This window comes from Suncus etruscus, chromosome 8 (genome assembly GCF_024139225.1).
Source record: "Suncus etruscus isolate mSunEtr1 chromosome 8, mSunEtr1.pri.cur, whole genome shotgun sequence".
Classification (NCBI taxonomy): Eukaryota; Metazoa; Chordata; class Mammalia; order Eulipotyphla; family Soricidae; genus Suncus; species Suncus etruscus.
In genome coordinates, this window is record NC_064855.1 from 35367332 (window position 1) to 35385075 (window position 17744).

Here is a 17744-nt window from a genome sequence, read left to right on the forward strand (position 1 = left end):
AACAACTGCCTCCCCACCATGTTATTGTACTTTTTTAATCTATTATAAAAAAAGAGCTTACTAAACCTTCTAATATTGCGTTAATGACTTTATTGCAGGTACAATAGTTTTCACAAGTATAGTTGCTACTGAATATTTTTCTTTCTTTTTATCTTCTCTTCCATTTTATTTATTTAAAATTTATTTATTTATTTATTTAAAATTTATTTAACCACTCCGGGGTTACTCCTGGATATGAGCTTAAAAAAGGCTCCTGGCTTGGGGTACCATATGAGACCCTGGGGGATTGAACCATCATCTGTCCTAGGCTACCATGTGCAAGACAGGTGCCTTATGTCTTGTACCACCACTCTGGCCCCAAAATTTGAAAGATAGATGCATACATTTAACTACACATATGTTTAAATTTCATTCAGTGGTCACAGAAATGTTAGTAAGCCCAGAATAAGTGCTGATTACATAAATGCTGCTTATGATGACCTCAGCTATGTGAGAACCAGTTTATTTCTATAGACTAAGATGCTCAGAGGATACTGTTCTGAAAAAATGTCCTGATGCACTGCAGGATATTTTAACTGATATCCCAACTCACCTCAGTCCCCGACTGCACCAGCTGCACTTGGGAGATGCCTACGGGCAGAAACAGGAAAGGATGGACTCCCTGTGTGGGCCTAGTTTCCTTCTCAGTCATGCGATTGGAATTATTACCTGTGGCCATTGAGAGCAGAAACTGTATTCTCCATGTTCATTCCATGTGAGGAATTTATTCTCACAGAGATGGTAGGAAAGTGTTTTAGCTTTAGAAAGTCCTTTGGTGCAAACTTGTCTGTATTCAATTCAATAGACTTTGACTTACTTGTATATTCTCGAGAAAGAAAATAACCTGCCTAACTAATAACATCCAACACTGAAAAAGAAGCAACTGGCTCATTTAGATTTCCCTTTGAAAGTCTGTGGCTGATAGTTTAAGAGCATCAGATCATACCCTGTCTTTGGATGCAGTAAAGAGAATGTTCCTTTCACAAGACACTAAGCTGACAAGACCTGCTTTCACAGAGAAGATTCTGAATACCAAAGAATTCTCTATTTCTCTGATCTTTGATCTCAGTATTTATATTTGAGATATTTTGAAAATCAGTGTGCTTACAATGAAAACTATCAATTGCTCCTTGCTTTTCATTTTTCCAAAAATACTAGGTATATATTTTAAAGATTGTCATGAACTTATTTTGTCATGTACATACAATAGAATAAAATATTTGGAAATATCTCAGGAGACCTTACACAATATCCTTCGTAGCTGTCTATTTAAGGGAGTTTGTTTTGTTTTGTTTTGTTTTTTAAACAGAAAATCCCAGGAGTTGAGCAGATGCTGCCAGGCCCCTGCACAGCTCATGGTGCAATGCTTGGTGGGTTCCGAGCGCCCCCTGCTGCCCAGACCTGCCTTGCACTGAGGATCTTGTCTGAATTCCCAGCTCTGTCATCTTCACAACTCAACTATTAAGGATGAAATACTGCCAGTCTGTAATACCAGAGCATTAGAACCTCACATCATTCTCCACATTTATTTTAAATTCTAATATGGGTACAATCACGTTCCAATTAGGGAGTGAATTAACACATCCCCTACTTCTCCAATGTGTCCCAGACATTTTCCCAGTTTTTCTATACCATCTGCAATCTGCTTCTTCATTCTCCTACCAACTTCTTAGCACTCAAGAGTAAAATTATTGATCCACAAATACAATGATGTGTCATTGTTTATTGGGAGTCGTCTTGTTTCCTTTCTCTATGTGGCACATTCGAGTGAAGTGATGCATATCTCGCCTTCTCCTGACTTACTGTCTAACATACCTTTCAACTCCTTTCAAATTGTAACTTTAGTTAACACCCTTGCTTATAGCTGTGTATACTTTTATGTAATGTACATGTCATACAACTTTCTCTCCCGCTAATTTATTGTTGAATATTTGGTTAGCTTCATATTCTGGTTGTTGTAAAAGTTCATGGATTTGAATAATTTTTTCCAATTTTTATTGAAGCACCATTATTTTCAGTGATATTAATACAGAATTCCATTTTATAAAATACTAACATTGTCACATCCAGCTGAAATGTCTACTTACCTCAGTAGATAAATAACCCATGGAAAACCTATCATTCATTCCTTGCCTCCCATTTATTCAGTTATGTATGTGATATATATTTTATGAATAAGAATCTTTTTAATTGAACCTCACTAAGTTTTAAAGTTATTCATGACTGAGTTTTAATCATTTAGTGTTCCAGCAGCCATCCCTTCACCAGGGCATATTTAGCTCCACCATATTCTCCAAATCCTCTCCAACTTCCATCACCTGTCTCTGTAGCTGATAATTTTCTTCTTTCTCTCTTCCATTTTCTCGGCACTGTGGTTTGCAGTAGTGTTACTGAAAGGATATTAGGTATATACATTTACCTTTTCTAGCATATATTTGAATAATACTTTTGTGTTTAGTGGTAATTTAGTAGTTTCATTGATTTTTGCTTGAATTTTCCATACTGTTTTGATACATGTTAAACAAAAAGCATTTTTACCATATTTAAATGACATATTTTTTCCACATAGTAGTTAATACTTATTGTGCCAGTCTCTTCCTACTATACATAAAATGCTTTCAGTTACCTGTTATCAGAAATTGTTTTCTTTACCAATCTTGTTGCTCTACAGAAATATGCTAAATGTGTCTATGTTTCTCAGGGATACTTTGTCAGGAAACTAAGATGTCAATTTATACAAAGTACTATATACTAATTCTTATTTAATTAGTTATTGAATTTTTCAAAATGTTTCTCTCTTATTAACTAAAAACAGCTGTACCAATTTGAACTTAAGTTATTGAATGAAATTGAATTTTTTATTCCAGAATCTTTGTGTTCTTTAATATCCTATCAAAGACAGGATTATCTACAATCATGGGTGCACTGTTTTACTCATCTCTGTGTTACCTTCCACTGATGTCACACAGGACGCTTAGAGATGTTGAACAGATGCCTGTTCATCTGTTGAACAGATGTTGAACAAAACATGGAAAAAGTCTTCAACGGCACCTGAGTGGAACAGAGTATTCTGCTAGTAATATCTCTCCACATTTTTTATTTCAGACCACTGTTATTGTAGTTTCCTGGCAATTATTTGTCTTTAAGTTCATCCATCATGTCAGTGATGTAAAACATGCCACTCACAGAAAACCCAATTTGAGAGTGGTTTTGTGTTTGGAAGACTGTGATATTTGGGTATGTGCTTCAGGGTTGGCCTAAATGTTCCTGTACACCATTGTTTATTTTAATCACCAATATAGCATGTGAGGACCCCTGAATATTAATAGCTTCAAATTTAAAGAAATGAAACACGTCACAGAGCAGCACTTAATTTCTTCTTTACATCTATGCATTTGGAGGGTTGGAGCTTAAGTTCAGAGAGGTTATAAGAAACATGTTCACATCCCACCAATGAGTTCTGTCTGCTTGAGATCCTGGAGCAAAGAGAGAAATATGTCATGGTGTGATCAAGAGGCAGTATTTTATAAAGACATCTGGATCAAATCCAGATTTTTGGAATGAACAGAAAATATCCACTTCTGGAATTACCCAGATTGTGTTTGTCTGCTTTATAGAGCTACATTTAAACATATGTTCATAGGAAAGTATCCCACTTTGCACTAGGTTCATGAAAGTGGACCTTACTTAAGCTTATATATGTCAAATAGTGATCTCAAGTGGTCTCATATGTGTGATATTCCCATCATCAGGGAATAAACCAGTCCTTCTATAGATCTCTGTTCTACAAAATATTTTAATTCCTTGGTCCATTTTATCACAGAGGAGACAAAGTTAACCATTTCTGTGTTGAGTGAAACAAAATTACAAAGATTCTAGCCACCATGAGTCAGTAAAGATAGACCCTTTCCCAATTGATGTTATAACAGAAAATTCCTGGTAACAGCAGGTAGCTGATTCTGCATCTGCCCTAGAACTGGTCTGTATGGTCATGCACCCTGAATGCTATTTCTAGTCCTGAAATTCCTCCTATTAGGGCTATAGATCCTATGAAGTGTATCTGAGCACAGTCTAGTGATTCTCGGTGTCTTCTGTTGGGGTTCATGATCGACTATATGCTGCCACATAAAACATACCTCCATAAAATCAGAAGTATAGAAATAGCAGATAAAAATAGCAGGCTAGCTTCGCTGACCAGAGGCTCTGAAATTAGATGTAAACTACGAAGGGACACAGAAGGAAAACTTTAAAAACTGGAAATTAAACAACTTACTACTGAACAACCAGTGGGTACGAGATGAAATCAAAGAGGAAATCAAAACGTTTTTGGAAACAAATGACATTGAAGACACAAACTATCAGAATCTATGGGAAACAGCAAGAGTGGTACTGAGCGGAAAATTTATAGCTTTGCAAGCACACATCAGGAAAGAAGAAGAGGCATGCCTGGATATCTTAAGGACCCAGCTTATAAAGTTAGAAAATGATCCACAAAAGGAACCAAAAATAAGTAGACAGAAGGAAATAATAGAAGCTTAGTGCAAAACACAATGAAGTGGAAACCCAAAAAACAATCCGAAAGAACAACAAAAGTAGAAGTTGGTTCTTTAAAAAAATAAACAAGATTGATAGACCATTGGCAAAATTCATAAAGAAAGAGAGAGAAAATTGATAACCCGTATTAGAAATGAAAAGGGCAAGATCACTACAGATTATGCAGAGATTCACAGGGTAATCAGAGACCACTTTGAGAAACTCTATGCCACTAAACTTGAAAACCTGGAAGAAATGGATAAATTATTGGACTTTCATAAACTTCCACGGTTGAATAAGGAGGATGTATCTTATCTGAACACCCATCACTATTGAGGAAAGTAAAACGGTAATCATATGTCTGCCCCAAAACAAAAGCCCAGGCCCAGATAGATTTACTAATGAATTCTTTCAAACATTTCAAGAGGAACTAATACTAATCCTGGCCAGGCTCTTTCATGAAATAGAAAAAAAACTGAAATACTTCCAAACAGCTTTTATGCAGCGAACATAATCTTGATACCAAAACCAGGCAGAGATGCTACCAAAAAATGAAATATTATAGACCAATATCTCTGATGAACACAGATGCAAAAATCCTCAACAAAATCCTGGAAAGTAGAATGTAATGCCTCATCAAGAAGATCATTTATACAATCAAGTGGGTTTCTTCCCAGGAATGCAAGAATGGTTTAACATCCATAAATCTATCAACATAATACACAACATCAACAACAAGAAAAATAAAAATCACATGATCATATAAATAGATGTAGAAAAAGATTTGGTAAGATCCAACACTGATTCTTGATGAAAAAAAAAAAAACTCTCAGCAAGATGGGAATGTAAGGAACCTTTCTCAATATAATTAAGGCCATTTACCACAAGCCAATGGCAAATATTATCCTCAATGGAGAAAAACTAAAATCCTTCCCTCTAAATTCTGGTACAAGACAAGGCTGTCCTCTCTCACGACTTTTATTCAGCATAGTACTGGAAGTACTTGCTATAATAATTAGGAAGAAAAAAGTATCAAGGGAATCCAGGTAGGAAAGAAAGAAGTCAAACTTCCATTGTTTGCAAATGACATGGTACTATACTTAGAAAGCCAAACTACCAAAAAACTGCTAGAAAGAGTAGATTCTTATAGCAATGTGACAGGTTACAATATTAACACGCAAAAATTAATGGCCATTTTATTCACCAATAATGATATGGAAGAAATTGACATTAAGTACACAGTGTCATTCACATTACTGTCAAACAAACAAATACCTTGGAGTCAACTTGAACAAAGATGAAAAGGACCTATACAAAGAAACCAATAAAATACTGTTCCAAAAAATAAGAGAAGACACTAGAAACTGGAAACACATATCCTGCTCTTGGATTGGCAGAATTAACATCATTAAAATAGCAATATTACCCAAAGCACTGTACAGATTTAATGAGATTCCTCTAAATATAATCATGGCATCTTCAAAAAAGTGGATCAAACACTTCTGTAATTTATTTGAAACAATAAACACCCTCAAATAGCTAAAGCTATTCTTAAGAAAAGGAATATGGGAAGCATTACTTTCCCCAACTTTAAACTACATTACAAAGCAGTTTACAATAGTAAACTATTATTACAATAGTTATCAAAACAGTTATTGAAATAAAGACAGACCCTCAGATCAGAGAATAAGCTTCAGCACTCAGAGAATGTTCCCCAAGCATTCAATCACCTAATTTTTTAAAAAGGAGCAAGAAATCCTAAATGGAGCAAGGAACGCCTTTTCAACAGGTGGTGTTGGCACAACTGGTTAGCCACTTGCAAAACAGTGAACTCAGACCTCCAGCTAACACGATGTACTAAGGTAAAATCCAAGTGTATTAAAGACCTCGATATCAGACCTGGAACCATAAGGTATATAGAACAACATCTAGCTAAAACACTCCATGACATTGAGACAAAAGGCATCATTAAGGAGGAAACAGCACTCTCCAAGCAAGTGGAAGCATAGATAAACAGATGGGACTATATTAAGCTGAGAAGCTTCTGCACCTCAAAGGAAATATTGCCTAGGATACAAAACCTACCCACAAAATGAGAGAAACTATTCACCCAATACCCATCAGACAAGGGGCTATTATCTAAATATACAATGTACTGACAGAACTTAACAAGAAATAATCTAACCCCATTAAAAATGGGGAGAAGAAATGAACAGACAATTTCTCAAAGAAATAATACAAATGGCCAAAAGGCACATGAAAAATGCTCCACATCACTATTCATAACTGAGGTGCAAATCAAAACAACAATTAGGTACCAACCCACGCCACAGAAACTGACACACATCACAAAGAGCAAGAACAATCAGTATGTGCAGGGATGTGGGGAGAAAGGAACTCTCATTCACTGCTGGTGGGAATGCATTTAGTCAAAACCTTATGGAAAACAACATGGAGATTCCTCAAAAACAGAAAATTTAGCTCTAATATAATCCAGCTAGACCACTCCTAGGGGTATACTATAGAAACAAAAAACACAATACAAAAAGGACTTCCTCATACCTATATTCATTGCAGTGCTATTTTCAAAAGCCAGACTCTGGAAACAACACAGATGCCCTTCAGCAGATAAATGGCTAATGAAACTGTGGTACATATACACAATGGAATCCTATGCAGCCTTCAAATTTTAAGTATGAAATTTTTCTATACAGGGATGTACATGGAATCCATTATGCTGAGTAAAATAAGTCAGAGTGAGAGAGACACATTTAACTATGGATTTTAAGAGAAATAAATGACATTATTGTAAATATGACCAGAGATGGGGCCCAAAAGGACTGGCTCACCACAAAGAGTGGTGAGTGCAATTAGAGAAATAACTACACTAACCAGGATTATGACAATGTTATTAAGTGATAGAAGTTGAATATATGTCTTGAATATAGGCAGGGAGTGTAGGAGTAGGGAGATGGGGGAGCATTAGTGGTGGGAATGTTGTACTGGTGACAAGGGGTGTTATTTTTTGACTGAAACCCAATTAGAATCAAGTTTGAAATCACGGTGTTTAAATAACGATATTATTTATAAAAAAAATTGTTCCAGCACCAACTGCACTAACATTGCCAACTTACGTCCACCAACTATTTCCCAGTTTCCTCCCATAATTTCCCTACCCAGGTCAGTCTGCCACCTTGAATGGCACTTAAGTTTGCCAAAGTTTGAGTCTCATTATTTCAGTATTGCTGGCTCAGGTTTAGATATTTAGCTCTGTCCTTAACAACACAATTTTCCTGCCTCATCCCCTTGAAATTTTGCCCCATACTATTACTCAACTGTCTTTCCCCCTCTCCTCCATTCTATTACTTCCTTCTCCCTGTACTGTGAGGCCAAAGGACATGTAGGTATTCTTCATTTAAACCATTGATTCCCAAGTATAGATCCCACATATAAGGAATAGTCTGTCACACAATCTTATATAACTGTGGGTGAATTTCATGTTGCTCTTTGGGCATATTGAACTGTCATAGAGTTTGTGTTGTTCTCTGTCTATCATTCTGAATTCAGCCATAACTCATAGACAAGATAAATTATTTTTTCTGGGCTATGAGAGAGGAAACTGACTGCTAATATTTACAGGAGAACAGTAAAACAATTTAGGGAACTCTGTACAGTGATTCATGTCCAATCTATTTACTATGGATTTTAGAAAACATGACCCTCTTCACATTCCTCTGATGATAGCCCCTCCACCAAAGAAATGAGAATTTATCATAATTCATAAGTATATTTCGCAGTAATTCTCTCTTCGGATTTTGTTTTCTAAGAGAAGAAATTCTGCAGCTTTTGCCCTCTTTCATTTTTACCCAGCTCACTTATTTCCTCCTCAAGGGGTTTTGACACTCTCAGGAAGTGGTTTGTCACACTGTGCCCCTTGCACAGTAATATGTGGCCATGTCATCAAATTTCAGGTCACTGATCTGCAGAAAGGCTGTGCTGACAGAAGTGTCCATGGAGATGACAAAGCGGCCCAAGAAGCCTTGGGCATATGTTGGTTTGCCAGTGTATGTATTGATATACCCCATATACTGGAGGCCCTTTCCTGGTGCCTGTCGGACCCAGTTCATAGAGTAGTCTGTGAAGGTGTATCCAGATGCCTTGCAGGAGATCTTCACTGATGTCCCAGGCTTCCTCACCTCAGCCTCAGACTGCACCAGCTGCACCTGGGAGTGCACACCTACGAGGAAAATATATGAGTAAATTAATTAATTTTCCAAGACCTGGTCTCACAATTCCAAGACTAGGCCACTTTACCTGTAATCACTGCCAGCAGAAACATGATTCTCCATGTCCAGTTCATGGTGAGGAGTATGCTCTCAGAGGCTTATGTAGAAGAAGCAGTTTAATGTCTTATTTTAAAGGTATAGGTTTGTCTGTCTTTAAATCCACAGACCTCAGGTAATTTACATATAAATGAGGACAACCCCTTTATAGTTGAAACCCCTGCTCTGAGACTAGTCTTACTTTGATAGTAGGTCCTGAGCACCCCCTTGCAGCCCAGATCCTTCATGCATGGAGCCTGTCTGGACTCACAGTGCATCAGCATTTCAGTGTTTCTCACCTAGGCTTCATTTGTGACCTTATCTCTTAGCCCTCTTTCAATAACCTCATTTTTTACTTTCTAACTCAATAGTCTCTATAGAGAAATACAAGAATGTATGATCCTCTGGGAATCATTGTCATGGAATTAAATGCAGTGACTTAGACATATTCCTATGAGAGAGAGAGACTCTTATTTTATTTATTTATTTATTTATTTTTTGGCTTTTGGGCCATACCCGGCGTTGCTCAGGGGTTACTCCTGGCTGTCTGCTCAGAAATAGCTCCTGGCAGGCACGGGGGACCATATGGGACACTGGGACACCGGGATTCAAACCAGCCACATTTGGTCCTGGACGGCTGCTTGCAAGGCAAAGGCCGCTGTGCTATCTCTCCGGGCCTGAGAGAGAGAGAGAGAGAGAGAGAGAGAGAGAGAGAGAGAGAGAGAGAGAGAGAGAGAGAGAGAGAGAGAGAGAGAGAGAGAGAGACTCTTGAGGAACTTGAAAGCCTCTGTGTCCTTGAAGATCACCATTCAAGAAGAAATCTGAGGATCGGGGGCATAAACATTTACTTGTTCCAAGATTTATTTTCTATTCTATATTAAGCAAAATCGTGTTTTTCTCAGAATAGACCCCAACATTGGCCTCTTCTCTTTGTATAAGCGGCACATTTTTACACACACACACACACACACACACACACACACACAAACACACACACACACACACACACACACACACACACAGCAAACACTTTTAGAGAACTGACCTGTAAAAGCATCTACATTGCTTTGTCTACATCATAGTATCTATTTTCCTTCAGATGCTTCAGAATGAGATCTAAAATTAGACTGAGCTGTATCAAGTCACTGTAGCGGGTACTTATCCTTATGTGTGAGAAACGTTCCACAGAACCATGGCTTCTGTTTTTCAAATGGTCTCGCCCTATACAAAAAACTGAGAGTGAAAACAACAACAGCTGACATTCTGTTAATGAAGCTGGCATTTTGCTTCCTTTACTACAAATATTTAATCGATATATAATATGTTCAATATTATATAATTATTAATATATTAATATATACACAATTAATTTATATATGTACTCCCTTCTGTGTGTATATAATAAAACTATTCTCATCCTAACATAAGGATTTTTATAACAAATATAGCCTTGATTAAATTTATATTTACCTGGAATACTCAGCATCAAAAAAACCATTTCTTTTCTCCTTGTCTTTGAACACCATAGCAGTTTGTAATAGAAAGGATTTCTTTGCTTGAAGGACTTCCTCTAGACACTTTGAATGCCTGCTAACTAATCTACACTTCAAAAAGTTTTGGCCAGAATAGCACTGGGCTATTGACTTTTACTAGGTAAAAATTCTGTAACCCCTTTCATCTAAGTTTTATCTCCTTCAAAACCAGATCTTAGGAAGCTAGTTTTAGCCCCTAGAGCTAGAAAACTGTTCCCTTAGATAAAGAAAATTTTTAATAACTTTTATTTTGACTAAAGTAGATTACAAATCATTCAGAGTAAAATTTTAGGTATATAGTGACATTGAATCAGGGGCATTCCCACCACCAGTGTTGTCCTCCCTCTCCCCCTATTCCCACCATGCATCCCATGTCCTCCACCTTTGCCCCCTGGGCTGATAGTATAAGTGGTCCCTTCTGTGTCTAGCTTGTTGTAGATTGAGTATCGATCCTGCTTTGGATTTGGTATCTACGTCTGATCATTTTTTTGTTTCTACTCAATGTTCATATGACTGTTCGGTCTTGTTACCCTCCATTATTTCCCCTCAGTTTGTGAGGCAGAACAAGGTGGTTCAAGTAATGTGGATCTTTTTGAAGTAAAGAAGAAAATGGGTGGGGGGCAAAAATGAAACAAGCAAATAATGGGAGCAGTCCTTCTAGAGGCTATAAATTTAGGTTTAAGAGAAAAAAGGGGAAAAGGGAGAAAAACATAACAACAATACAAAAAATTGAACCCCCCCAAAAAACAGCAATAAAGCCAACAACCAAGCAATAAGCATGGCCCCAAAATAAAAACAAAGCGGAGCACAAAAATATTAAATTAAAAAAAAAACAAGAAAAAAAACAAAAAAACAACAGTAACACAGTAACAACTAAAATTAATTTGTGCTACTTTTCTTCTTTCTTTTTTTTTTTTTTTTTGCATAGGCACAGCAAATATTGGGGAAATTGGAAAGGGAATTACCTTGGCCTAAGAGATACAGGGTTACTCCACTCGAAGTATACTGACATGGGCATATCTCCAGGTTTCGTACCTGTACTTTTACTCTCCCCTAGGTCCCTTTGTGGTGTCTGGAAACTATCCACAAAGTCGTGTATGATAAGATCACGCTTCCATAACTAGAGATCTTGATATTTGCACAGGTCATAGGATTGAGCCTAGGAAGCAGTCTGTCTTTATGGTTCTAGAAGTTCTGTTCCATCACTGTTGTTTTAATCAGTCTTCTGTAGTAGATGGTCTTGGTTTTTGCACTGAACCTAAGACAAAGCCTAGGTTGGAGTCTATAGTTTTGGTGTTTTGTGATCAGGACTGGTGATGTGGTGATTCTCAGGGGTCTGAGAGCATGACCTAAGCTACCCCCAATGGTGCTCAGCCTATCATTAATATAAGACTGGTGCTCCTGTCTTTTGAAATTTCTTCCTGGCTCAACTCTCTGATCATTGCACACGATGTTAACTGTGGGCTTGTAATGCTTATAATGAGTGTACTGATCTCTGAAGCACAGCATATCTCTCTGGACTGTATTCTCTGCTGCGTGCCTGGACTGAAGATTTGATCCTGTGTGTGGCTTCACCCCTGAAGGCCTCTCCTTCCATGGAGGTGAGTTGCTCCGTCAGAAAAGGTGGAAGCAGAGGAACGCGCCATGCACATCCTTTAGTTAATGAATAATACAACACATAGAAAAAAATACACAATACAAGTGTGACAATGGGGAAACAATGCATGTCAGCACTAGGCATAGAGAATGAAGATGGCAACTCTGATGACCCAACAAAGGCCATACCACCTAGTCAGTCTCGCAGATATGGAGTTTAGAGAAGAGATATGGAGGGTGTTCACAGAACTCAAAGAAAGCATAGATTGACTTGAATATAATACTATTAAGAACTAAGAAAATATGAAGACAGAAATCAGAAAAATCCAAACTAAACTAACAGGTCAAATAACAGGTCTGAAATACTCAGTAGACAAATTGACAGACTCAATGGAAAAACCATCCATCTGGGTAACAGCAGCTTAGGATAGAATTAGTGAGCTGGAAGATGCGATGCATAACAACTCTATACAGAAGAAGAAAATGGAAAAAGGCCTTAAAGCAAATGATCAGACAATGGAAAAATTACTCAAAGTATGTGAACAGATGAAAATAAAAGTTTTTGAAAAGCTCAACAGAAGCAACTTAAGAATCATTGAAGTCCCAGAGACCCAGGAAGAAAATGTCCAGGAAGAATCAATGGGCAAGAACATCATCAAAGAGAAACTACCAGAGCTAAAGACTACATGCGACCAAATCCTGCATGCCCAAAGAGTATCAACCAAAAGAGACCCCAGGAAAAACATGACAAGTCCTTGAAAACAAGCAAATGCTGTTGGCTGATGACTGACTAGGAAGTGATGCTTGCCCACTCAAGCAAAGAGTCTACATAAAGCCCAAAGAACCAGAGGATATGGAAAAAATATACAACAAAATTTATGAACCAAGTGATGTTAAAGGTGGGACTGGAAAACAAATACGTTTGGTGAAGATAAAAATGACCTAAATTGAGAAATATCAATCTAGGCCCCATTTAATATAGTACTTACTTAAAAATATGGTAAATAATCAAAAATAACTTTCAGAAAAAATAAGGTAAAGTAAGGAAAGATATTTTGTCTGAAAGGTGCAAAATCAAAAACAAGCAAACAAAAACCCAAACCCATAGAGACCATTTGATTTGATCCACTTAGTTTCATTGAATTTTTTCCTTGAAAATAAGCAATTGCTGTTGGCTGATGGCTGACTAGGAAGCGAATATTAGTCTATACAGTGCTATGTTTCTTCACCTTTGAATCTGGATTCCTTTTGAGAACCAGAAGCCAGTTCTTGAGCTCCCAGGAGCCAGCCAGACACCAGAGTAGATACGGGGCAGGAGATGAAGACTATGAGCTTCTCCAGGAATCACTGCTCTATATGTTTAGTGCTCTATCTTTTTGGTGGATCCTGTGGACACAGAGGAGGAGACACAGCAGTCTCAAGGCCTGATATCCTGCATCTCTAGGTCCCCACATCTGGCCAAGTGACTGAAGACCTGAAGCGCCTGAAGACACAGGGTCAACTCCGAAGAAAAGAGGGGTGCCTCAGAGTGACCACAGAGAGCAGGAACAAGTAGGAACAATGGCACAGTTTACTTTTAATGCAGCAAGTATTGGAAGAAAATTTATCCAACTCCCACAAAAAGATGAGGGCAAATGACAGAAGACAAGGCCACTGTCTGAAATCATTTCTTCACAATCTCATATGGTCCCAGTTTGGAATTTCATGAATGGCATGATGTGTCTAAATAATTAATACAGAATCTAACAATCACGACAACGAAGTATCAAGGTCATGAACATTATGTGGCTCTTGAGCTACCAAAGTTCAAATACAAATAAAATAATTCATCTGAAAAAGAATTTTGAGAGCTTTCAGTGTCTACATTCTAGCATATTAAATTTCTCAGTGATTGGCCCAGAAAGATAATAGAGCAGTTTGGGCATCACCTTGCTAGTTGTTGTCAGATTCGACTCTCTGCTCTGATATGGTCTCCTGAGCCTGCCAGGCATGAACCCTGAGCACAGAGACAGGAATAATTTCAGAGTATCTCTAGCTATAGCTCATATCCATAGAAACAAAACCATCACTGAGCTTTCCAATTCAATCATCACAATGTAACCTCACATTATAACAAAAATATTGTGAGCATTAAACATAGTTTGGCTGAGTAATAGCAAAAGTTACATTCTATTAGCCTTTCAGTTGTCTTTGTTCTTGCCAAAGACTAAGATTTTAGCTTCACCTTGCATAATACTGTCCTTTATAAAAGAGTTGCTTGAGTAAGTAAGGGTGGACCCATAACACTATCTGAAAGAGCATGCTGCATGGTGATGGCATGGCTCAATTCACTTTTAAAAGAGCAAGTATTGGAGGAAAACTTACTCACCTCCCACAGAAAGCTGGTTTTGTCACATGCTATATATTACTCTGGGCCTCTTTTCCTTACAGTGTCAAATAAATAGTTTCCCTGATTTCCAGTTGTCTGGTGCTCAGTATCTCTTACCTGAACTTACTAAGTCTATTGAATGGTATATGGAGATTCCAAACAACCATCACATTGCAGAAAACCATTCTGTTATATGAGGGAAATGTCTATGAGATAAAATTATTCTCATTCAGGATTTATTTTTTAATCTGTAACACTTTGTCAGTGGTTAGTTTTAGGATAAATTTGGCATTCTTGGGCATCAATTTGAATTAATGCCACATACAGAGAAAATCTGACCATTCCAGAATTGAAGGTAGCAGTTTAGTTAGGAAGAGGACTCATCTATAAGACTTTCTTTGTGCAGAGACAAGAAAAATACATTTCAAATCATCCTTGAGGAGTGATTTATTCACTGGCCTTTCTTTCCACCATTATCTGTCCATACCTTTCTGCTTTATGAACATCAGCTCCCCAGGCTGGTCTTCCAGTAGAGCCTCTGCTTCTGTGTTTTACATTTTCCTTAATTGGAATGTTTTCCCATAATAAATTTATTAAGCCAATAAGAATGGCCTTAAGGTCATTTTGCTCTATGAAGGATCAGTGTTCCATGAGGGAGGGAACATATTATACACTCAATCAGATGTGAGAATTCTCCTGTCACGGAGAAAGGTATTCTTTCACCATTTGTAAGATTACTATTTTACTGTATTTTTCACCTTTGTTCAAAGAACAGATATGCATTGGGGGCAAGAAAAAAAGAAAGGTGCATGCCCACTTGGCGATATAACCTCATACCAGCAATTACAGTGTTTTGTGTGCAGTGAGTAGCCCATCCTGTTATCTCTGTTCTGTTGGCCTGGGACTTTCCAGTGGACAGTAAAAGTCACGTCCACTTCTCTTTGCTATGATTTGTCCCTTGGTAGCTATGCCCTGAATGAAGGGATAGAAAGTGAAAAGAATTGGTTATTTATAACAAGATGGTAAAGCAAAGGACTCCCATAATTAGTCACGTAATCCCTGGCATTTATTTGCTAGAAAATCAGTTAAACTCAGTTCATATGCATAAGTGCTGGGAATTGTGTGAGGAGCATCCTGATCTTGCTCACAGTTCTTTGTGCTGGTCCAAGCTGCTGACAGCCTTTCTGGAAACTTCCCAGATAGTGTGAACCTACATCAAGATTCCAGAGAACACTTTTATGAATTCCATTATCCCATATGATACCAAATGTCGCTGTGTTCACTTTCACAAAAAAAAAAAAAAAAAAAAAACCTTCACTTTCATTAATTTAATGCAGAATTCCAGCTAAAGGTTATTTAGATACAAATATGCTCATGGAACAGTGCTCCACAAATATATAATTTCAAATATGGCTGTATTTCACACATCTATGATAGAAAGATCACTGATCCAAATATAGTTGCAAATACAGTTCCACTTTACAAATAGGAATGCTCAAAGAAAACAGTTTTGAGCAAGTAACTCTTCCAATCACACAATATCAGGAAGAACTAAAGAAAGTGACATCCTCAGTTGTATCCCAATTTGAATTTGCCTATTTTTCACACATTTCTGACTTTTTCTGCATTGTTTTTTTACAAAAGAGGAAATAAATTGGAACATTGTCTTCATATAATTGCTTTTCCTCAAGAACAAGGTTTGAATAATGTTTGTATAAACATTTTGTAAACAGTGATAAGTTGGTGCTTGCTAAAGGAAAGATCTACAGTGCTGGGGCCGGAGAGATAGCATGGAGGTAAGACTTTTGCCTTGCATGCAGAAGGTCGGTGGTTCGAATCCCGGCATCCCATATGGTCCCCCGAGCCTGCCAGGAGCGATTTCTGAGCATAGAGCCTTGAGTAACCCCTGAGCATTGCTGGGTGTGACCCCACACCCCCCCAAAAAAAGAAAAGAAAAACAAAGTAAAAAAGGATCTACAGTGCAAGAACATGCAATCACACATGACATAATTACATGTGATTATTCAGTTAGCTACTGGAAACCTCCAGCAGATAGTCCTGAAGAAAAATAGTAAGAATACAGGAGTCTAGAAGAATACTGTGCTTCTATTGGTTATTGCTTAATGATACTTTCAAATGAATGCTGAGCCTAGAGCCTCATTCTAAATCTCAGAAACCAGGCTCTGCAGGAAGAAGAGAAGAGGCCTAAGCATTCCTGTAATCTCTTCACTCAGCACAGCTGCCTCTTCCTCAGGTTTCTGACACAGTCAGGATGTGGGTTGTGACACTGTGTGTCTGGCACAGAAATATGTGCCTGTGTCCTCAGGCCTCAGATTTTTCAATTCCATGTAGGCTGTGCTGGTGGACTTGTCTGCAGTGAAGGTGACTCTGCCCTGGAACTTCTGTGCATATACTGTATTTGCATTATCAGGGTCAATTCTTCCCATCCACTCAAGCCCTTGTCCAGGACGCTGCTGCACCCAGTACATATAGTAGCTTGTGAAGGTGTATCCGGATGCCTGGCAGGAGATCTTCACGGATATCCCAGGCTTCCTCAACTCAGGCCCAGACTGCACCAGCTTCTGGGAGTCCACACCTGTGGGCAGAGATTGGATTGGAAGGACTTCCCTGACTTGTCCTGGTTCCCTTCTCATTCCAGGGACTGGGACTCTTACCTGTGGCCATTGTGAGCAGGAAGAGGATTTTCCATAACCATTCCATGCTGAGGGCTGTGCTCACACAGCCACGTTTGTGAATAAAACTGTATACTTTTGATATCCTTACACACAAACTTTTCTGTATTTATTTCAATAGTAGAAGTGTATTTGCATATTCATAAGGGACAATAATCATAGTTAAATCCAAGTCCAATATATAAAAGAAGCAAATGATTTACTTAAGCCTAACTCTCTTAACTCTTCAGTAGAGAAATTCCTACTGGATATTAGAAAGACAGGGCATGCTACTATCAAAGAACCATCAGACAAGCCCTGCATCTTCACTTCCTTGGGCTTTATTATTAGAAATTTAATGCAGATATTTTTATTTAAATCTTTATTAATTTTATGTTTTTATTAAATACTCATGAGATGAAGACTAAAAATATAGTTGTGTGTCAGTCATACAAGGTTCCCACACCACTCTGTTCACAATTGTTCATTTACCACCCAAAATTTCTCCCAATAGTCCACCCTCCTAGCATCTATAGCCTGCCTTTACGACAGACACATTTTCTTTCTCATTCTCTCTCTATATATAGCTTTTCCTCTCACCTGACCCATTTTTTCCATTCAGTATCATGTTTGCAACACTGCTCCTGAAGGAAACCATGCATATCTCTTTATTTCCTTTCAA

At 37.8% G+C, this 17744-nt stretch overlaps 2 gene segments (V, D, J or C); both read right to left on the reverse strand.

Annotated features, from left to right (window-relative positions):
- Positions 1–8492: 8492 nt before the first annotated feature.
- On the reverse strand, positions 8493–8932 carry LOC126015894 (immunoglobulin heavy variable 7-4-1-like). The segment is given in 2 exon segments: positions 8493–8809; positions 8887–8932. Coding segments are annotated over 2 exon segments (363 nt in total).
- Positions 8933–9951: 1019 nt separating this feature from the next.
- Positions 9952–17111, reverse strand: LOC126015895 (Ig heavy chain V region 93G7-like). The segment is given in 5 exon segments: positions 9952–10115; positions 12002–12079; positions 14846–14960; positions 16685–16986; positions 17066–17111. Coding segments are annotated over 5 exon segments (705 nt in total).
- Positions 17112–17744: the final 633 nt, after the last annotated feature.